The 18,423-nt window shown below is 40.0% G+C and overlaps 1 protein-coding gene across 3 annotated transcripts in view; it reads right to left on the bottom strand.

Moving 5' to 3' along the window:
* The window catches only part of LOC102002978 (zinc finger protein 14-like), a 37,179-nt gene extending 18,976 nt beyond the window's left edge, over positions 1–18,203 (bottom strand). The window contains exons 1-2 of one of the 3 annotated variants that reach the window (XM_013510112.1): positions 18,076–18,203; positions 15,321–15,435 (exon numbers count right to left, since the gene is read on the bottom strand). Coding sequence is in view for 1 of the 3 variants with exons in the window: in XM_013510111.1 (XP_013365565.1) it covers positions 18,076–18,078 (3 nt within the window). In the remaining 2 variants the exon portion in view is untranslated. The other 2 variants (XM_013510111.1, XM_013510113.1) reach the window with 2 other exon arrangements.
* Positions 18,204–18,423: the final 220 nt, after the last annotated feature.

Raw genomic sequence — 18,423 nt, 5'->3', positions numbered from 1 at the left:
TCTTCCAACCTCATGTGAGATGACCTAAATATCCTTCTTTCCTCTATCCTGTCACCCAATGAATGGGAATGCGTTTGGACCCTGGCCCAGGCCACCATGGATGACCCCAGGTGCCTTGAACCTAACTGTCAGGAGGAGCTATGGCCATGATCCAGGTCAACAGAACGGGGACTTTAACCAGCTAGAGGAGCACAGGCAATCCCCTGCTCAAAGGAGCTGTAACTATATGATTACCTGCTTAGTTGAAGGGCCCTGCAAGGCAGCACAAAGGGCAGTCAATTATGACAGGCTTAAGGAAACCACCCAGACAAAAGATGAAAATCTGGCCCAGTTTATGTCCTACTTGGCTGCTGCTCTCAGACATTATACAACCCTAAACCCAAAAAGCCTAGAAGGCCAACTGATGTTAATGATGTATTTTATTACCTGGTCTACTCCACATATTTGGAAGTTACAGAAAGTGGAAGCAGGCCCTCAATCTCCACAGCAAGAGTTAGTAAACTTGGCATTCAGTGTTTTCAATAATAGGGATGAAGTTGCCTACAAACAGCACCTGAGTTCCAGCTGTTTGCCTCTGCTGTAAGAAATCCATTGGGGCAGGCTGGACTAAAGTCCTAGTCAGTCACCAAGGGTGCCACCAGAGCTCCCCAACCCAGGGGTATACTTTCAGGGCCATGCTTCAAATGCTGCTAGGCTGGCCAGTGGGCTAAGGAATGCATGCAGCCCAGGATTTCTTCAAAGCTGTGCCTCACCTGTGGGCAACCTCACTGGAAGTTGGAGTGCCTGGTGCTGGCTTCACCCCTGGAGTCAGCTATCCAGACACCCGGCCAGCTCTCTCTCTCTCAGACTTTCTCGAATGGGCGATAGATGACTGACACTGCCCAGAAGCTCCAGAGGGCCCCTGGACCATCTCAGACACTGAGCTTTAGGTAACTCTTGCAGTGGAGGGTAAGTCCATATCTTCTGTGATTGACACTGGGGCAACTCATTCCACCTTTTTTTCCAAGGACCAGTCTCCTTGGCCTCAACTTCTGAGTACTGATGGCAAAGTCTCAGGCCTTTTAAAGCTCCCTCAATTTGGTGTCAATTAAGTGAATAATTTTTTTCCCACTCTTCTGACTGTTCCTACCTGCCCTGTTCACCTTCTCTGACAAGAAATCCTAGCCAAACTGTCTGCCACTCTGACCATGCCTGGTGTTCATCTCACTTTCCTCACTGCTCTCTTCTCTCTGTCTCCAGCCTCACCCAAAGCCCACACTGCCTCCCCAGATGTGAACTCTATGGTCTGGGATACCTCCTCCCTTTCCCTGGCTCTCAATCAAACACCTATCACTATTCCATTAAAGACAGATCATCCCTATCCCTCCCAGCACCAATACCCTGTCCCTAACTCGGCTCTGAAGAGACTAAAACCAATTATCTCTCACCTGATCCAACACTGTCTCAACTCTCGCTATAAGTAACACTCCCATTCTCCCCACTTAGAAAGCAGATGGCACATACAGATTGGTGCAGGACCTCTGCACTATCAACCAGATAGTTCTTCCTATCCATCCTGTGGTGCCTAACCCATATCCCTTTTATCTTCTAAACCCCTCATTACTCAGCCCTGGATTTGAACGATGCTGTCTTCACCATTCCTTTACATCCTTCCTCCCAGCCTCTCTTTGCCTTTACCCAGCATGATCCATCCTTTACTTAGATGGAACCTGACACTCACCAGTCCCAACAGCTGACCTGGGCTGTCCTCCCACAAGATTTCAGAGACAATCCCTGCAATTACGGCCAGGCCCTTGCCCGTGATTTGCTTTTCTTTCACCTGTCCAATTTCCACCCCATATAGTATGTAAATGATCTCTTCTCCACAGCCCCTCCTACAAATCCTCCAGAAGTGATACCCTCCTACTCTTACAACAGTTAGGCACAAAGGGCTACCATAAGTCTCTGTATAAGGCCCACACCTCCTCTCTGTCTGTCACCTATCTAGGCATTATTCTGCGCAAATGTACTCAAACCCTTCCTCTTGATCATGTCCGATTAATTTCTCAGATTTCAATCCCTACCAGAAGTGACAACTTCTCTCCTTGACTAGGATGAGGGGATACTTCCATCTCTGGATTTATGGCTTTGTCTTCCTTACCAAGCCCTTATACAAGCTTACGAAAGGGGATCCAGCTGAGCCTTTAGATCATAAGGACTTTCCTCACTCTTCCTTCCAGACCCTAAAAGCAGCTCTAAAAGCAGCCCCAGCCTTGGCTTTATCAAACTGTACTCAACCTTTCCATATATATGACACAGAATATGGTGGTCGCACGGTCACTGTTGTGGACCAGGGGCCAAGTCCATGCCCAGTTGCTTTCCCGTCCAAACCACTCGATTCCATTGTCTTAGGTTGACTGTTACGCCTGAGTGGCTGCTGCTGCAGCCTTAATGCTTACAAAAGCTCTAAATATTACTAGACATGTGCCACCCACGCTACACTCCTCTCATAACCTGCAGGGTCTAATATTCTCATCACATCTCTCTCTCATCTTCTATCCACTCCTCGTCTCTTACAGTTATATGCACTCTTTATAGAAACTCCCCCAGTAACTGTTGACTTGGGTCTTGACTTTGATCCCGTCTCTCATCTTACACCCACTCTGTCTCCTTCTGAGATGCCAGAAGTCTGTCCCTTCTGGCATCACAACTGTCTGTCCCTCATCTGCTTGACAACCTCACCTTTTCCTCATATTTCCACGTTCCCCTTACCTACTCCTAATCACACTTGGTTTACTGATGGGAGTTCCTATGTTGCCGGCCAAAGCAGGATATGCAATTGTCTCACATGACTGTTATAGAAGCTGCAGCTCTTCCCTCCTCCACCACCTTTCAACAGGCTGAATTGAGAGCTCTGACCAATGCTCTTACACCAGCAAAAGGCTTACAGGTTAACAACTATACAGATTCCAAAAGGAATTTCACATACTTCACAACCATGCTGCCACATGGGCAAAGAGAGAGGATCCTCACTTCTCAGGAATCCTTGATCATTAATGCCCCATACATTAAGGCCCTTTTCCAGGTGTTCGTCTGCAAACACGCACAGCTGTACTTCATTATTGAGGACACTTAAGACTCTCAAATCAGTCATCTATAGCATTCCAGTGGCTGTCTGTTTGAAAGACCCTGAGCAGTGGATTCACTGCTCCAGGATAAAGTTGTTTCCTGCTCACAATTCACTTGACCTCTCCTCCTCGTGGAAGTCAGTCACAATTAATCTCAGCCACATCCCTCAGGCTGACTTCCAGAAAACACCTAAATGCCCTGTCACTGTCTATCCCGTCACTGCACCTATTTTATTCAATCAGTTTATGCAGATCTAACCTGGTTTCATTCTCAGACTTCTACTCTGCAGTCTTTTTACATCTGGACAGATCCCCTTTACCAGGGCAGTCTGTGTGATTTCTCCCCCAAGGAGGTCACATTGTTTTCTTTCATCCTTGCCTTCCTCCTGTTTGGTGACTAATATGAAGAGGCCCATGATGCGTAAGGCAGACCTCAGACACCCTGTTTCTACTATGCCTCTTTTTGTGGGTCCTACTCTCCACTCTCTCCAAGATGGGATCGCTTCCTATGTATACATTCTCATTAGCTAGTATAATCCTCCTATTTCCCACAGATGCTCTTCCATCAGTCTCCTTGCCAATGCCCAACTATCTGTACAGAACAGTACTGCTTACCCACTCCTTAGTCAACCAGCCTAACCCCTCTGTGACTAAAGACTTTTGGCTCTGTGTCTGTATGACTACTGCCATGTATGAGGCCATATCTGTTCTACCACAGGTATGGGCCAACACAAATCTCACTTACCATCCCCACATATAAGAGGGCTCTCCATTTATACATACTGGCCTCTGGGAGACATGGACCTGTTTTTCTTCTTGGAGTTTTCCCCCTGTGGATGCTATTCAAAGAGGCAACACATCAGCCCAAACAGCCCAGCTTTTACGAACTTACCTGACAAATCTCACTCCTTATAAAGACACAAATAAGCCTATAGATGACCCAATAACCATGAAAGCTGACCTAACTTTCTGAGCCCCTCTTTGCACCCAGTGCAATATGTCTTCCAGGTTACTCCTTGGACACCTTTCTCCCTACCAGTGTAATTTCACATTAACCTTGTTAGCTTCCACTGGTCATGTTAATCACCAAAAAAACAGGAAAACACCCGCCCCCATTCAATCACCGCTCCACTGCTGAACAAACACGCTGGTTCTGTGATGGCTGTCATCTATCATGCACAGATATGCACCCATGCAACGCCTGTGCTCAGACTCCTACCCACTCTAACTGCCTCCTTGGGCCCACTTTCAATCGTTCCTCCGACTGGACGATGATAGACACTAAAAGGTTTTTCCTCCACTGGAAAAACTGAACCACAGCCCCAATTCCTGAAACCAGAGGGCCTTTTCAACCACTTACTGGCACTGTTCTGTTGGGCACATTAAGTGTTTGGGATAAAGAAGTCAGAAAATTTAAATATCTTTTTGGCACTCATAATCAATTTTGTATACCCAGTCAAGGTGTTTTCTTCCTCTGTGGGACCTCCACCTATTTATGCCTTACCATTAACTGGACCAGGACCTGTACACTGGTATATCTTACACTAAATATAGACATAACCCCAGGGAATCAGAGCCTGCCTGTCACAGTAAAGGCCCAGGTTTGACAGTGCCGGGCCATTCAATTAATTCTTCTCCTTTTTGGCCTGGGAAATCTCTCTACATTGGAAGCAGGGATAGCTGCTCTAACAACCTTTCTCTCCTACTCTCAAGACCTGTATCAAAGCCTTGAGAAAATAGCCAAGACTATAGCTACTTTTCAATCCTAAATTGATTCTCTGGCATCAGTAATTCTCCAAAACCAAAGAAGCCTAGACCTCTAAAGGCTGAAAACAGTGGCTACTGTTCTAGAGAGAAGAATACTGTTTTTACACAAATCAGCCAGGGTTAGTATGAGATACAGCTAAAAGGCTTGTTGAAAGGGCCTCAGAAATTAGACAGTGTCCAACTATTGGACTAATGTCTGGTAATGGGCCTTGGGGTTCCTTCCCTTAGCAGGACCACTGGTCTGTATAATCCTCCTTCTCTTGTTCGGGCCTGGTCTTTTCAGACTCCAGTCACAGTTCTTACAAGACCTTAGCAAAACAATCACTAATCAGCAGCTGCTGCTCTTCTCCTCCCTCCATACAAAACAGTTCTCCAAGGTTTCCCTTCCCACTAGGTTGCCCACTCAGGCCATGTGTCACTCATGAAGCAGCTATGAGAAACAACACCCTCTCCCTTTTTCTCTCTTCTTTTTTCTTTCTGTTTATAATAACAAAAAGACAGGAATATCAGATTCAACTCAGGCATGACTTTCCCAGCACCCAACCTGTTTGTGAGCAGCTACACTGTTCTCAGAAAACCCTAGCACAGCACAGGTGCTGTTCCCCTTGGCAAACACAGAATCTTCAGGACACCTGGATTTGATAACATCCATACATTTGCACCAAACTTTGATCTCTAAGGCACTAGACACTTTGAGAACTTTAACCACTGATGTTTGTTCAGACATTTTCACCTAATGTCGCTTGCCTCCTTTAAGCCCTCTAAAAAAGCCTACTCTTCTTTGTTCCAAATGGTCTTTTTGCCCTCTGTCTGCCTGCACCCAGGTATTAAATCTTCTACCTCACTGCCTTCACAAAAAGCTGTCAAGGGGGCTTTGACTCACGTCATCCACTACAGAAAGAATAAAAAAACAGAAGATGGTAGGCAGGGACATTAGGAAGGAGAAGAAAGAGCTGGATAGAGAGAAAAAAGTAATATAAAGGCTAAAGTGCTCACACTTACACCTGTAGCCACAAAATGCCTAGTTAAGTTTTCTTCATATTGTTTTTCTGATCCTTGTTCAAGAGGCTGAATGTGATGCAATTATAGATACAGAACATATGTCAGATATTTCAAAGAGTATCTTTTCATATATTTCAAAAATTGGGCTAGAAGTAAATGACAAAGGAAGAGCCAGAGTGCTAGATAATCATAGTGAGGTATACTGTACATATGGAAAAGGCAATCTGCTGTCTCTTAGTATAAAGGGTTCTCAAGCTGAACCAAATAAAAACAGGAGAGGACAATGAGGACAAACAGCCTTTTAGACCACACCCTTGGTGAGTAGGATTTCTTTTCACTACTGGCCTGCTTCAGGAGAAAAAAATGTGGCAGAGAAAATCTTGGATTACTTTAGACTTGCACAAGGCAAGGTAGAAAATCACTATTCTTACTATAATTGTCATAACCGAACTCATCCTTGGACAAGCCCACAAGATAAGCACAGTCACAGGAGTTACTGAGCATTTTAAACACTGAGACAGGGAAACAGACCTATGGTGGGCTTTTACCACAATAACCATGAGCAAGGGATGAGTATAGCACAAGCTGAAGAAGAACATCTGGTTAGCCCAGGCCAAAAATGTGACACCACAATGGAGGCATAGCAGGTTCACAAGCAAGGATGTTCACAGTGAACACAATTCTAGAGATACAGACAGCAAACAAACAGAGGTACATGGATGTGTACAGTCTGCATTCACAGCTCACAGTGCCCTGATGAGCAGATAACTCATCAGTGTGAAGAGGGACAGTGGCAGGTACAGCCAATTAAGTGGTTTTCATAGAATCAAAATGAAGAATGTACCTATGACATGCAAATATAATGAACATTTTAGTTTTAAAAATTGTATTTTAAAAAACACATTCATTAAAAGATTAAATTTCTTTAAGTCTTTTGCAAATACTAGATACCATTCTGTTTTCTCACACAGTCTATGCCAATAAGTTGTTTTATTGAAGAAAATGCTTCCTTACATACCACTATGAAGGAACGACTTTACTGCTGCCTAGAAATGACCTCACAAACCATAAAACATTTATATATTTTACTTTATAAAACTACTGTAAACCATATCACAAATGGTTTAAAAATCTGTGACACCAACAAAGAAAAACCTAATATATACAAATAAAATTGAAGATGATCTGAATACATGCAGAATAATTGTAAAGTACTGGATGTGCTCAACTGATATGCTACGAATACTTCAAATTATACCCTAAAAACAAATAGTACATATTTTAACACCAGTAATCAACTATAACATGACAAAAATCTCCTATAATCCCTATTGAAAAACAAAAGGTAATGCTTTATTTTTTCAAATCTCAAATATCCCTTTCCACTGTTTGCAATATGGCATGCAATTAAGTTACTTAACTTTGAAACTCTGACAACATGTTGACATATTACATTTATAAGAAATTTAAATAAATATTTACGCTTTATTAAAAACACATATAGCCAGGCATGGTGGCACACACCTGTAATCCCAGCACTCAGGAGGCTGAGGCAGGAGGATCACTGTGAGTTCGAGAGTAGCCTGGGCTACAAAGTGAGCTCAAGGCCAGCAAGAACTGCATAGTGAGACCCTGTCTCAAAAAGACCAATAAATAAATAAGTAAATAAATAAATACAGATCTGATTATTCTCTGAGTGTAAATGCAGTAAAAGAGGTAATTTATCATTCTTTTATGGCGGTAAAACCTCTCAATTTATAGGCTAAGTAAATCTCACTTCTCCCTAACACACACGCAAAGGTATAATCCAGGCAGATTTGTGACAAAAATATAAAATATGAAACTGTAACATATGGAAAAATGATAAGAAAATGAAATTTTGATCTAGGAGAAAAATTTCACAAATAAAACTGGAAATGTACAAACATTAATCTGAGATTGAAAAAATTAAAAAAAGATTATTGTTCAGCAAAGAAAATTCTTTTTTTTTTGTTGTTTTTTTTTTTTTTGTTTTTCTCTGGTGCCGGGAACTGAACTCATGACCTTGCGCTTGCCGGGCAGGCGCTTCAGCAAAGAAAATTCTTGATTAAGTTAATATACAGAAGGACATAAGATATTCTGATACTCTAAAGTTAATTAAAAAAATACCTAGTATGAAAGAAAGCATTATATCAAAAAAAGTATTATCAAGAGTAGCCCCTCCTACTGTCTCTCTGCTGCTGCAACCCAGGTGAATCACACTGGAATGGCCTCCCCCTTCGCTACTGCCATGACTAAGGTAAAATGTTTGGAAAGGCCCAGAGACCAAATGGAATGCTAGCGACACAGCAGGGTCTCAACTAGGGCACACAGGATGGACATGCAAGACTAGTGGAGTGCAAAGTTCAAAGCAACAACAACAATTCGAGCCAACAGGTGACTGAGGTATCCGCAGGACCTGCAACCAACTCAGGAAGAACCTGGGACTCAGTAACCAGCCCTTTTCTCTCATTTTAAATATTTTAAACTTTTTAATTTTTAAAATTTTTTCTCATTCTTTCTCTTCCCTATTCTTTTTCTTCTTCTTCTTACTTTCTTTGTCCTTTCTTTTCTTTTTTTCGTCTTGTTCTTTTTTTTCTCTGTTTTCTAAAGGGCTGGGGAAAAAACTGCAGCCACAGAAAACTAATCCCATCCCCCAAATCCAGAGACCAAGTTCACATAATCCCTTTGCATACTCCTTTATTGTTTCTTTTCTACCCTCTTCTCTGGTTTCCCAAACCTTGTGTGATCATCCTCTGTGCTCCAGCCTTGCTTCTACTTCCTCTGCAGTTTCTTTGTTTTATATACTATCTTCCTTAAATTTCCCCACCTAAAGGTAAAACCACTCTTCCAAGGGGAAACACTTTGCATACAAACTCCTAATTTACACTAGGTTCTATTATATACTATAGACTCTGCTCCTATGAACTAAAGCACAAAATCAATACTTATCACAATTTGTCAATGTCTAAATAATGCTTGATGTTATTGTTTAGCTAGGATGGCGTATCTGTTATAATCAGTGGATCTCCCTTCTGTAACAATACAGGAAACTCTGGAGTAATAACCTCATCACAGCCCTACAATAAAGGGCTGGGGACTGAGCCAAACAGATACATGAAGAAGATTATATACCATAACCAAGTAGGATTCATCCCAGGAATGCATGGACAGTTCAACATACACAAACCACTAAATGTACTACACCACATCAACAGAGCTAAAGACAAAAATCACATGATATCTCAACAGATGCAGAAAAAGCTTTTGACAAAGTCCAAGAGTCATTCATGACATAAACCCTACAGAAAACTGGAATATATGGTCTTTGCCTGAATCTGATAAAAGCTATCTATGACAAACCAATAGTCAACATCATATTAAATGGATAAAAACTGAAAGCTTTCACTCTAAAATCAGGACAAGACAAGGATGTCCACTGACACCACTCCTTTTCAATATTGTTCTGGAAATATTAGCTAGACCTATTGGGCAAGAGAGAGAAATAAAAGGAATAAGGATAGGAAAGGAAGAAGTGAAATTATCATTATTCGCAGAGGACATGATACTCTACACAGAAGACCCCAATAACTTCACAGAAAGACTTCTAGAATTAATGACCAAATTCAGTAGCATAGCTGGATACAAAGTCAACACTCAAAAATCAATAGCATTTCTGTATACAAACAACAAACTCACTGAGACAGAAATTAGGGAAAGCACTCCCTTCATAATAGCATTGAAAAAAATGAAATACTTAGGAATCAATCTAACAAAGGAAGTAAAAGATCTATACAGTAAAAATTACAGCACTCTGAAAAAAAGATCAAAGAGGATGTTAGAAAATGGAAAGATATCCCTTGCTGATGGATACAAAGAACCAACATTGTAAAAATGGCCATACTCCCAAAACTGCTACACAGATTTAATGCAATCAAAATACCATTAGCATACCTTACAGATCAGAGAAAATATGCCTAAAATCCATCCGGAACCAGAAGAGACCCAGAATAGCAAAAGCAATCCTGGGCAATAAAGGCAAGTCAGAAGGCATCACAATCCTTGTCTTGAAATTATACTACAAAGCTACTGTGATAAAATCAGCATGGTACTGGCAAAAAAATAAAACAGACCTGATGAACACTGGAATAGATTAGAAAATGCAGCCACAACTACAAACACATTCAGCCACATTATCTTTGACAAACAGGTCAAACATGTTCAATGGAAGAAAGCTTCTTTAACAAATGGTGCTGGAAAAACTGCCTTTCTACATGCCAAAGACTAAAACTAGACTCATGTCTATCACCATGCACTAAAGTCAAAATGGATCAAATATCTAAATATTAAAACAGAAACACTAAATCTACTGGAAGAGAAATAGGTAGAAATCTAGAAGACACAGGGGTAGGCACAGAGTCCATGAATAAAAAACAAACTTCACAGGAAGAACTTCAAAGAATTAACAACTAGGATCTCATCTTACTGAAAAGTTTTTGCACATCAAAAGAAATCACCAACAAAGTGAAAAGGAAACCCAAAAAGTGGGAAAAATGTTAGCCAACAGTCCCTCAAACAAAGGACTTCAATCTAAAACATATAAAAGATTAAAAAATTAGGCCACCCAAATTGAAATATCCAATCCAAAAATGGGCATCTGAGATGGATATACACTTCTCAGATGAAGAAATACAAATGGCAAACAAAGATATGAAAAAATGTTAAACAGCCTTGGTCACCTGAGAAATGCAAATTAAAACAACACTGAGATTCCATCTCACCCAGAAAGAATGGCCAGAACCAAGAAATCAACCAATAACAAATGCTGGAGGGTTGTGGGAAAAAAGAACCCTTCTCCATTGCTGGTGGGAGTATAAACTGGTACAATCATTGTGGAAATGAATATGAAGATTCCTCAAAAAACTAGGACTAGAGGTCCCATTTGACCCAGCTATTCCCCTTCTAGGTATTTTCCCAGAAGAATTAAAAACGTCAAATCACAGCGATATACGTGTACCCATATTTATAGCAGCACAATTTGTAACAGCTAAGTCTTGTAAACAACCCAAATGCCCATCAACCAAGGAATGGATAAAAAAGATGTGGTATTTTTATATAATGGAGTACTACTCAGGTATAAAGAAGGATAAACTTGAGGCTCTTATAGGTAAATGGATACAACTAGAGACCATAATCGTAAGTGAACTAAATCAAACTTGCATGTGTAAACATCATCTTGCCTCCCTAGCATAAGAACCTGAAAGAAGAAATAAGATACAAAATCTGCAATAGATATTAAGAAAGGGAAAGAAACTGCTCAAAAGGAAAGAACAACTGCGATGGGGGAAAGAAGAAAAGATGGAAGGGAAAAGAAAAAAATATATACATATAAACAGAAGATAGCTAATATAATTATACTACTAATTTCCTTTAGTCCAGTGAAAAGATTGGTTTGTGCTTATAATAATTTTGCATGCCTACATCTTGTAATCTGAGCAACTACTTTGAAGAGAATAATATGCAATACATTAACCATTGTTAATTTCTTATTATCTTGTTTTGAAACTCTGTATCACTGTTTTTATTTCTTTTTATTTCTCTTTAAAATAAAAATTAAGCTAGGTGTGGTGGCACACACCTGTAATCCCAGCACTCAAGAATCTGAGGCAGAAGGATCGCTGTGAGTTTGAGGCCAGCCTGGGCTACAAAGTGAGCTCAAGGCCATCTTGAACTGCATAGCGAGACCTTGTCTCAAAAAAATAAAATAAAATAAAAATTAAAAATGTATTATCATAAATATTAGTACATGTGAAAAGCAGCTTATTTATAGTAGGGCTTACATCAAAAAAGGACAAAAGAATGCACAAGAGAGGAGGCATAAAAGAAGAAAAATGAGCAACTGAATTCACTGTGAACTCATGAATTTAATCAAATTACAAAAACTCTAGTGTTCATTGTTTATGGAAAATATCTATAGCCCAGGGGCAGTGGTAGTATAGGTGGTGTATATTAAAATTTTCAATGATACATACTTTGTGTACCAGGAAACAAGGTCCTGAGCATCTATGGATTTTACTCAAATTTGTTGATAGGGCAATAAGAGTAAGAATGTTCACTGTGGCATTTACATCACTGCCAGAACTCGATAAACCCGCTTTCCCGTAACTGCGGAAATGCAAATAAGGTGTCACAGAGAAAAATAGTAGAGACCCTGTCAGGAGGTATATAGACATACAACAATGCAAATAAACCCTATAAATATTATTCAATAAATTAGGTAAAAAAAAAATAAAGTACATAAAATACCCCCATGTGGGCATGCTATAAATATATGTACATGAGTCTGGGGAGTAGATCAGTAGTACAGCACATGTATTTTGCTCATCATGTATGATCCAGAAGTGATGAACAGAGGCTCAATAGTGAAGAAAGAGCTACCTGCAAAAGGGATGTCAAACTCAGCACCAGTGATATTTGAGACACTTTATAATAAATGAAGACACAATTTAATTCCACTATTAATACTTCAAATTATCTCAAAATCAGAAATAAGAATGTTTACTGCCTCCACTATTCCATCCCTTGAAAAAATTCATGTGTGTGTTAGAAGGCAAGAAAGAAAATGTGGCATAAAGCTTGAAGTGAAAGAAATAAAATCTCAGGGCTGGGATACAGCTAGGAGGCACACTGCCTACCTGGCAAGCTCAAGGCCCTGAATTCAATTCCCAGTTTAAAAAAAATCTCTATGCACAAATATTAAAAGAATCAATATGTAAAATTTGAGAAGTGACAGGGAGATCTATGTTGCCAAATATAAGATCACTCACAAAAATCAGTTTCTCATACTTTTAATACACCTTAAATCTATGTCAGTAAAATAAAGTACATAAAATCAAATCAGAACACAAATTATAAATAGCAGTCAAACATGTAATCTGAAAGTCAGCATACACAAAATTTACAGAGAATTCTAAATACCTGTTAAAATCTAGTTATCACTGAAAATAGAAAAGAAATTGTTATTAATAGAATCAATAGTGCAAGAATGTTCCTAGGCCATGTGAATATGATGAACATTAAAGGGAAGAAACTGCATCTTTACAAATATATTTAATTAGAAAACTGAACTTCCTTAAAATTTTTGCAAATACGTCTAAAATCAGCCTGGAAGGGATTCAACTAGATGATCCTCTCTGTTCCCTGACTTAGTTTGTGCCAATATGTAGTTCTATTCAAGAAAATGCCTCCTCACATGTCACTGTAAAGCAAGGACATTATTGACACCTACACATGATCTCACATACTATTAAGCTTTATATAAACAACTATTAAAAATTATTGTAAACAGTCAAAAAATTCTTTAAAGGTCTGTGTTATGATTTGTTTCTGGATGTCCTCCCAAAGCCTCATGCTGTCATGGGACGGGCTTCTAGAGTTTATGATTGATTCATGGATGTGTGCAACACCCACCCTGGGGCAGACAGTTTGCATACAATTTAGGGAGAGAAAGGGGCTGCTTGCCTCCACTCCTCCCTTTTGCTCTTGTTGCCTTGCTGTTTTCTGCCTCCAAGAACTGTTGCCCTCTGCCATGTGCCATTCTGTCTTGCAGCCAGCTGAGTATGGACTGAAACCTCCAAAATTTGTGAGCTAAATAAACTTTTCCTTCCCTAATTTTGAGCATCAGGTATTTTGTCTCAGCAATGATAGAAAAGTAACCAAGACAGTCTGCAACATCTCCAAAGAGAAAATACACACAAGTAAAACTGCACAAGAGGATCTGAATATCAAGAGACTAATGTACAGATTTAGGTGGGATCAGGCAGTATGCTATGTATTCTTTAAACTACTACATGCATAATATAACTATGTTTATAATACCAAAATAAACTATAAATTTGACAAACATCTATTAGACTCCCTTCTGAAAAAAAAGTGTTATATTTTTCAAGTCTCAAAGAAAAAAGTAGAGCTACCCTTTGTCATTGTTTGAAGCACACTATACAGTTACAGTCATTTAAGCCTGAACTTCAGACAACATGTAGACACACAGAATCTGTAAGAAATATCAAGAAATACATTTGTTTTAAACAAACACATCTGATAAGGCAGGCAATAAAAATCAAAAGTGAAGATGTGATTCATCATTTTTATTTTGGTGATAAAATGGAACATTTCATATGCCATGTGACTGATTTTTTCATCATAAACTTTCAAAGATGTATTCCAGGTAGATTCAAAAAAAGAATGAAATACTAAAATAAGGAAGAAAGTACAGAAAAATGACTTTCTGATCTAGGAAAGAGGAAATCTTCAGAAATAGAATTGTAAAGCCATAAACATTAAGGTGACTTTGAAAAGACACAAAAAGTAATAATTAGAATTTCTGCTCAGCAAAGAAACCATTCAATGAAATTAACATCAGATGGAAAAATAATGAGGAGTTATTTTGATTCTCTACAAGTGATAATGAAATACATAGAACAATAACAGAAAGATTTTATCAAAAAAAAAAGACTGTTCATCACAGATAGGAGAACATGATATAAACAGATAATTTACATGGGGGCTTAAAGAAGAAATAAAATAAGAATGCATAAAAAATGGAAACATAAAAGAGAGAAAAATGAAAAGCAATTAATGTCACTATAAATCAGTGAAACTCATCAAGTTAGAAAAAGTCCAGTGTTGGTTGGTTATTACAAATAGAAACTATTTTCACAGGTAGTAGTAGTCTAGACAGTGTACATTTAAGTAGAGATGCCTGATTTTCCAAAACTGGAAAGGCAAATAAGATGTTAGGAGACAAATAGTAGAGACTTGTCATGAATTATATGTACATATAGCAAGGTAAATAAATCTGGAAAAAAATACTGAATTTATTAAAATATAGGATAAACTAACATACTTCCATTTTGGCACATGGAAGTATATATACATGAGGCTGGGATGTACCTCAGTGGCAGAGCACATGTACAGCGCTCATCAGTTTCTGGAGTCTACAGACAGCATAAAAAAGGAACATAAAGCTGTGGGGTATAACCCAGTAGAGAAGCAGAGGCTCAGCAGCAGAAGGAGTACACACCTGCAACAGGGCTGTTAACAGGGGTATTATTAGTGATATTTGGGGCTGTCCTGTACATGGGTGACATTGGTCAACATGCTTGAACATAACCCACAAGATGCTACTAAATCTTGCTCATGCTCTGTCATAATTACAACAAAATATTGAGACACATCCAGATGTTTTCTGATATGCAAAATAAACAATGCCTGAAAACCAATGACTTAGCAAGTAGTGAACACATAAGCTCCTGAATGAAAAGGTAACCAAAATGGCAAAACAAAGGCGACATGAACTGTTAAAACTCTATTTGATGCTCTATGATAATACCCACTGGAAGATGAAAAGCCCAGACTAAGGGGTACCTTGAACTGAAGCTCTGTTCTTTAATCTCAGCTGTACCCTTCTCCATTGGTCATTTCCATGGGTTTCTCCAGGACACCAACATGAAAGGGTTACAGTAGGGAACCCAGGAGACACCTAGGGGAATTTCAAGGATAGCATTCTCTCTTTGTTTACGGAACACTAACAAAGGCTCATGGTCATCTCTTTCCCCAGAGATAAATTAATCACTGCAAAGGGGGAACAGTCTTTGGGGTGAGAATGCTGGCAGACATGCCTTGAGTACATTAAGGTAAAGCAGCACACAAAGGCAGAAGTTGGCAGGTAGAAGGGTTCCCAGAATCAGAATAAATTAGAACTAGGAACGGAGAAGTTTTTTCTTCAGCCTTGCAAATGCTTGGTGTCTTGTGTTCAAACAGCTCATCCTTGTATCTGTTCACGAAAATAACTATCTTATTCCCTTGTGCTGGTGACACAAGCCAGATCATATGACCAAGTGGGATAAATCTTTATAATACAAAGTATGAAATAAAACAAACAAACAAACAAGAAAACCCAAAGCAAACCAAATAAATACAAAGGAAAAAAAAAACCTCCCAAAATCCAGAGTTGTCTTTCTTTTTCTAAATAGCAGTCAGTTTTCCTGCTTCAGTTGCTCTGAGAACCTGATTAGTACAGCACTAAAAAAACCAGGAAATAATCAGATGAGTATCAAGGTCTACAGAGTCCTTTAGTTGAAGGAATTAGTCTAGAAATAGTACTTGAGTTAGCAAGGAAAAATACATTGATCAACCCAAAGGAGGCTAAAAATAAAATGTATTGAAAATGCACAGGATATACATGATAAGCAAACATCACTGCTAAGATTTGGATTCTTTAAACCTACTCAACACATTTATCTTCATCTATAATTGGGGAAATTCATGTAACACAAAGCCTAATTTATAATAAAACACTAAATATGTCATGTAATTTACTGAATCTACTGGACTATAAATCACTGACTGGTCACCCTCGGGGTCCTGTGGCTGACAGAGCAGTGACACACTAACTTTCATACTGAAAGTGTCTTCCTCAATTGTCAATACTGAGGCTTAGTGGTGCAGTATTTCTATCTGTCTCCCCAGCTGTGCACTACCATGCTTCACTAATTACTTTATACAAGCGCTGAAATCTTGATAAGTCAGGGTGCTTAAAGAACCCCAATCTTAAACTGGCACAGTGGCATATACCTGTCATTGCAATAGTCAAGGAAGTAGAAACAAAAGTTCACCCTAGCCTGGGCAGCACAGTAATACCTGGTCTCAAAAAATAATTTAAAAAAACAAAATGAGGGAGCATAGCTCCAAGCAAAATTCCTGATTTCAGTCCCTGTATAATAAAAGCATCATGCACACCTTGAAATCTTTTGTCTCCTGGAGAAAGCCTTCTCATTTTATTTCAAAGGTGATGTTCATCCTATTTTTTAACCTCCAACAAGGCCAGGCAGTTTCTTAATTCCCAACTGTACCTCAAAAATAATTAGGTGAACTGGTCAGTAATAATAGAAGACAATTATCTATTTTTAACTTCCTCTTCATTCTTTAGGCCTGACCTTTGAATTGCTCTCAGACTAAGCATTGTCACACTAAGAACAATCTGACCTCCAGAGTAAATCTTCTCTGTTGGAGGTACTAATATTGCCACCCTCTGACATCCTCTTCTCTCCCACCTCCCTTCCACTCACCTTTGCCCTTCTCTACCTGGAAAACCCCTTAGGCGTAACCACTGATATGCCTGCATACCTTTCATTTGGGGAGTTGCCCCTACACCAATACTCCTTCATATAAAGTCTATCTCAAACAGCCTTTCAATATTTAAACAATGTCTACAATCGGACCAAAAACTATGGCCATTAAGAGATAACACCACTCTCTCTTTCCACTCATATTCACATTACATATATATGTCTGTGCAAATGCCCCAATTCAATGTGTTTCTCAGTGTGGGTTTAACAGGCAGTCCCTTCTGGAAGATATCCTTAGCATAAACATTTTACCTGCCTTTGCTAATATATTAACATTCCTCAACTTTTCTCAGCTTTTTACACTCTGTGGAAGGCCTCAATAGTCTAATTTTGGGTAGAGATCACACCTAAGTAATTAAGACAGTAATTTTTTTTCTGTAGATGGAGCCCAGGAGTTCGCTATGTGCTTGACAAGTGGTCCAGCACTGAGCTCATCACCAGCAATGCTAAACATGTGTTTGAATCCTCATTGCCTTTATCAACACGTAACGTAAGTCTGGCAATCTGAGCACATACTGGAAATTTAGGAAATCATTATCAATATAAAAAAGCAGAGATCTGAAGAGATGCGATGTGGGTATGAAACCCTGCACCACAATCATTTATAAACTCAGGTCCACTGCTGGGAAAAACGAGACCAGGGACCCAGAACATCATCGCTGCACCCAGCTCTCACCCACAGCGGAACCTGGGTCTCCCCAGGCCCCGCCGTCCTTAGACTGGTGGAGACGTAGCTGTGACTGGGGCTGTCCAAGATCGCATTCTCAGCTGGCAGTATTGCACTGGGGACAGGATGCCGGGGAACCGGAACAGGCCCTGCGCCGGCAAAGGGGACAAGGAACAAGAGCTGATTCAGTGCCAAAGACCAGGAGGTCCTTACTATCTGGAGCTAAGCAGGGCATCTCTAGTTCTTCAGAGCTGATTCCGGCCACCTCCGTCCAGACCTCGCCCGGACTCCACCCCATCCCGGAGCTCTCGTCCCACAACGTCACCATTGCGTGGCTTGAGGGTCTCCCAGGGTCCTCTCGCACAGATCGCAGCGAGTAAAGGTCACAGAAAAAAGCAGTCCGGCCAGCTGGGACGCTGACTGAGATGTGTCAGAGGCACTTAGGCGCCATGACACCGGAAGAGCCCGCCTATCTCGGCCCACCTGATTGGACAGTTCATGCAGCCCGCCCTTTCATCGTTGATTGGCTACTGCTCCGTTGCCTTTCTTCTAAGGCAAGAGTGACAAAAGAAACAAACCCCTGCCTGTTTTAGGAGTGTCCAGATGCCCTACAGACTTCTGGACCGGACCTTTCCGCGTGATGGCGATCTCATTTAGCCTCAGGAATAATTGC

This window comes from Chinchilla lanigera, unplaced genomic scaffold (genome assembly GCF_000276665.1).
Source record: "Chinchilla lanigera isolate Chin_1 unplaced genomic scaffold, ChiLan1.0 scaffold00206, whole genome shotgun sequence".
NCBI lineage: Eukaryota > Metazoa > Chordata > Mammalia > Rodentia > Chinchillidae > Chinchilla > Chinchilla lanigera.
The sequence above is the reverse complement of the archived record's forward strand: the minus strand, read 5'-3'. Positions and strand labels throughout refer to the sequence as shown.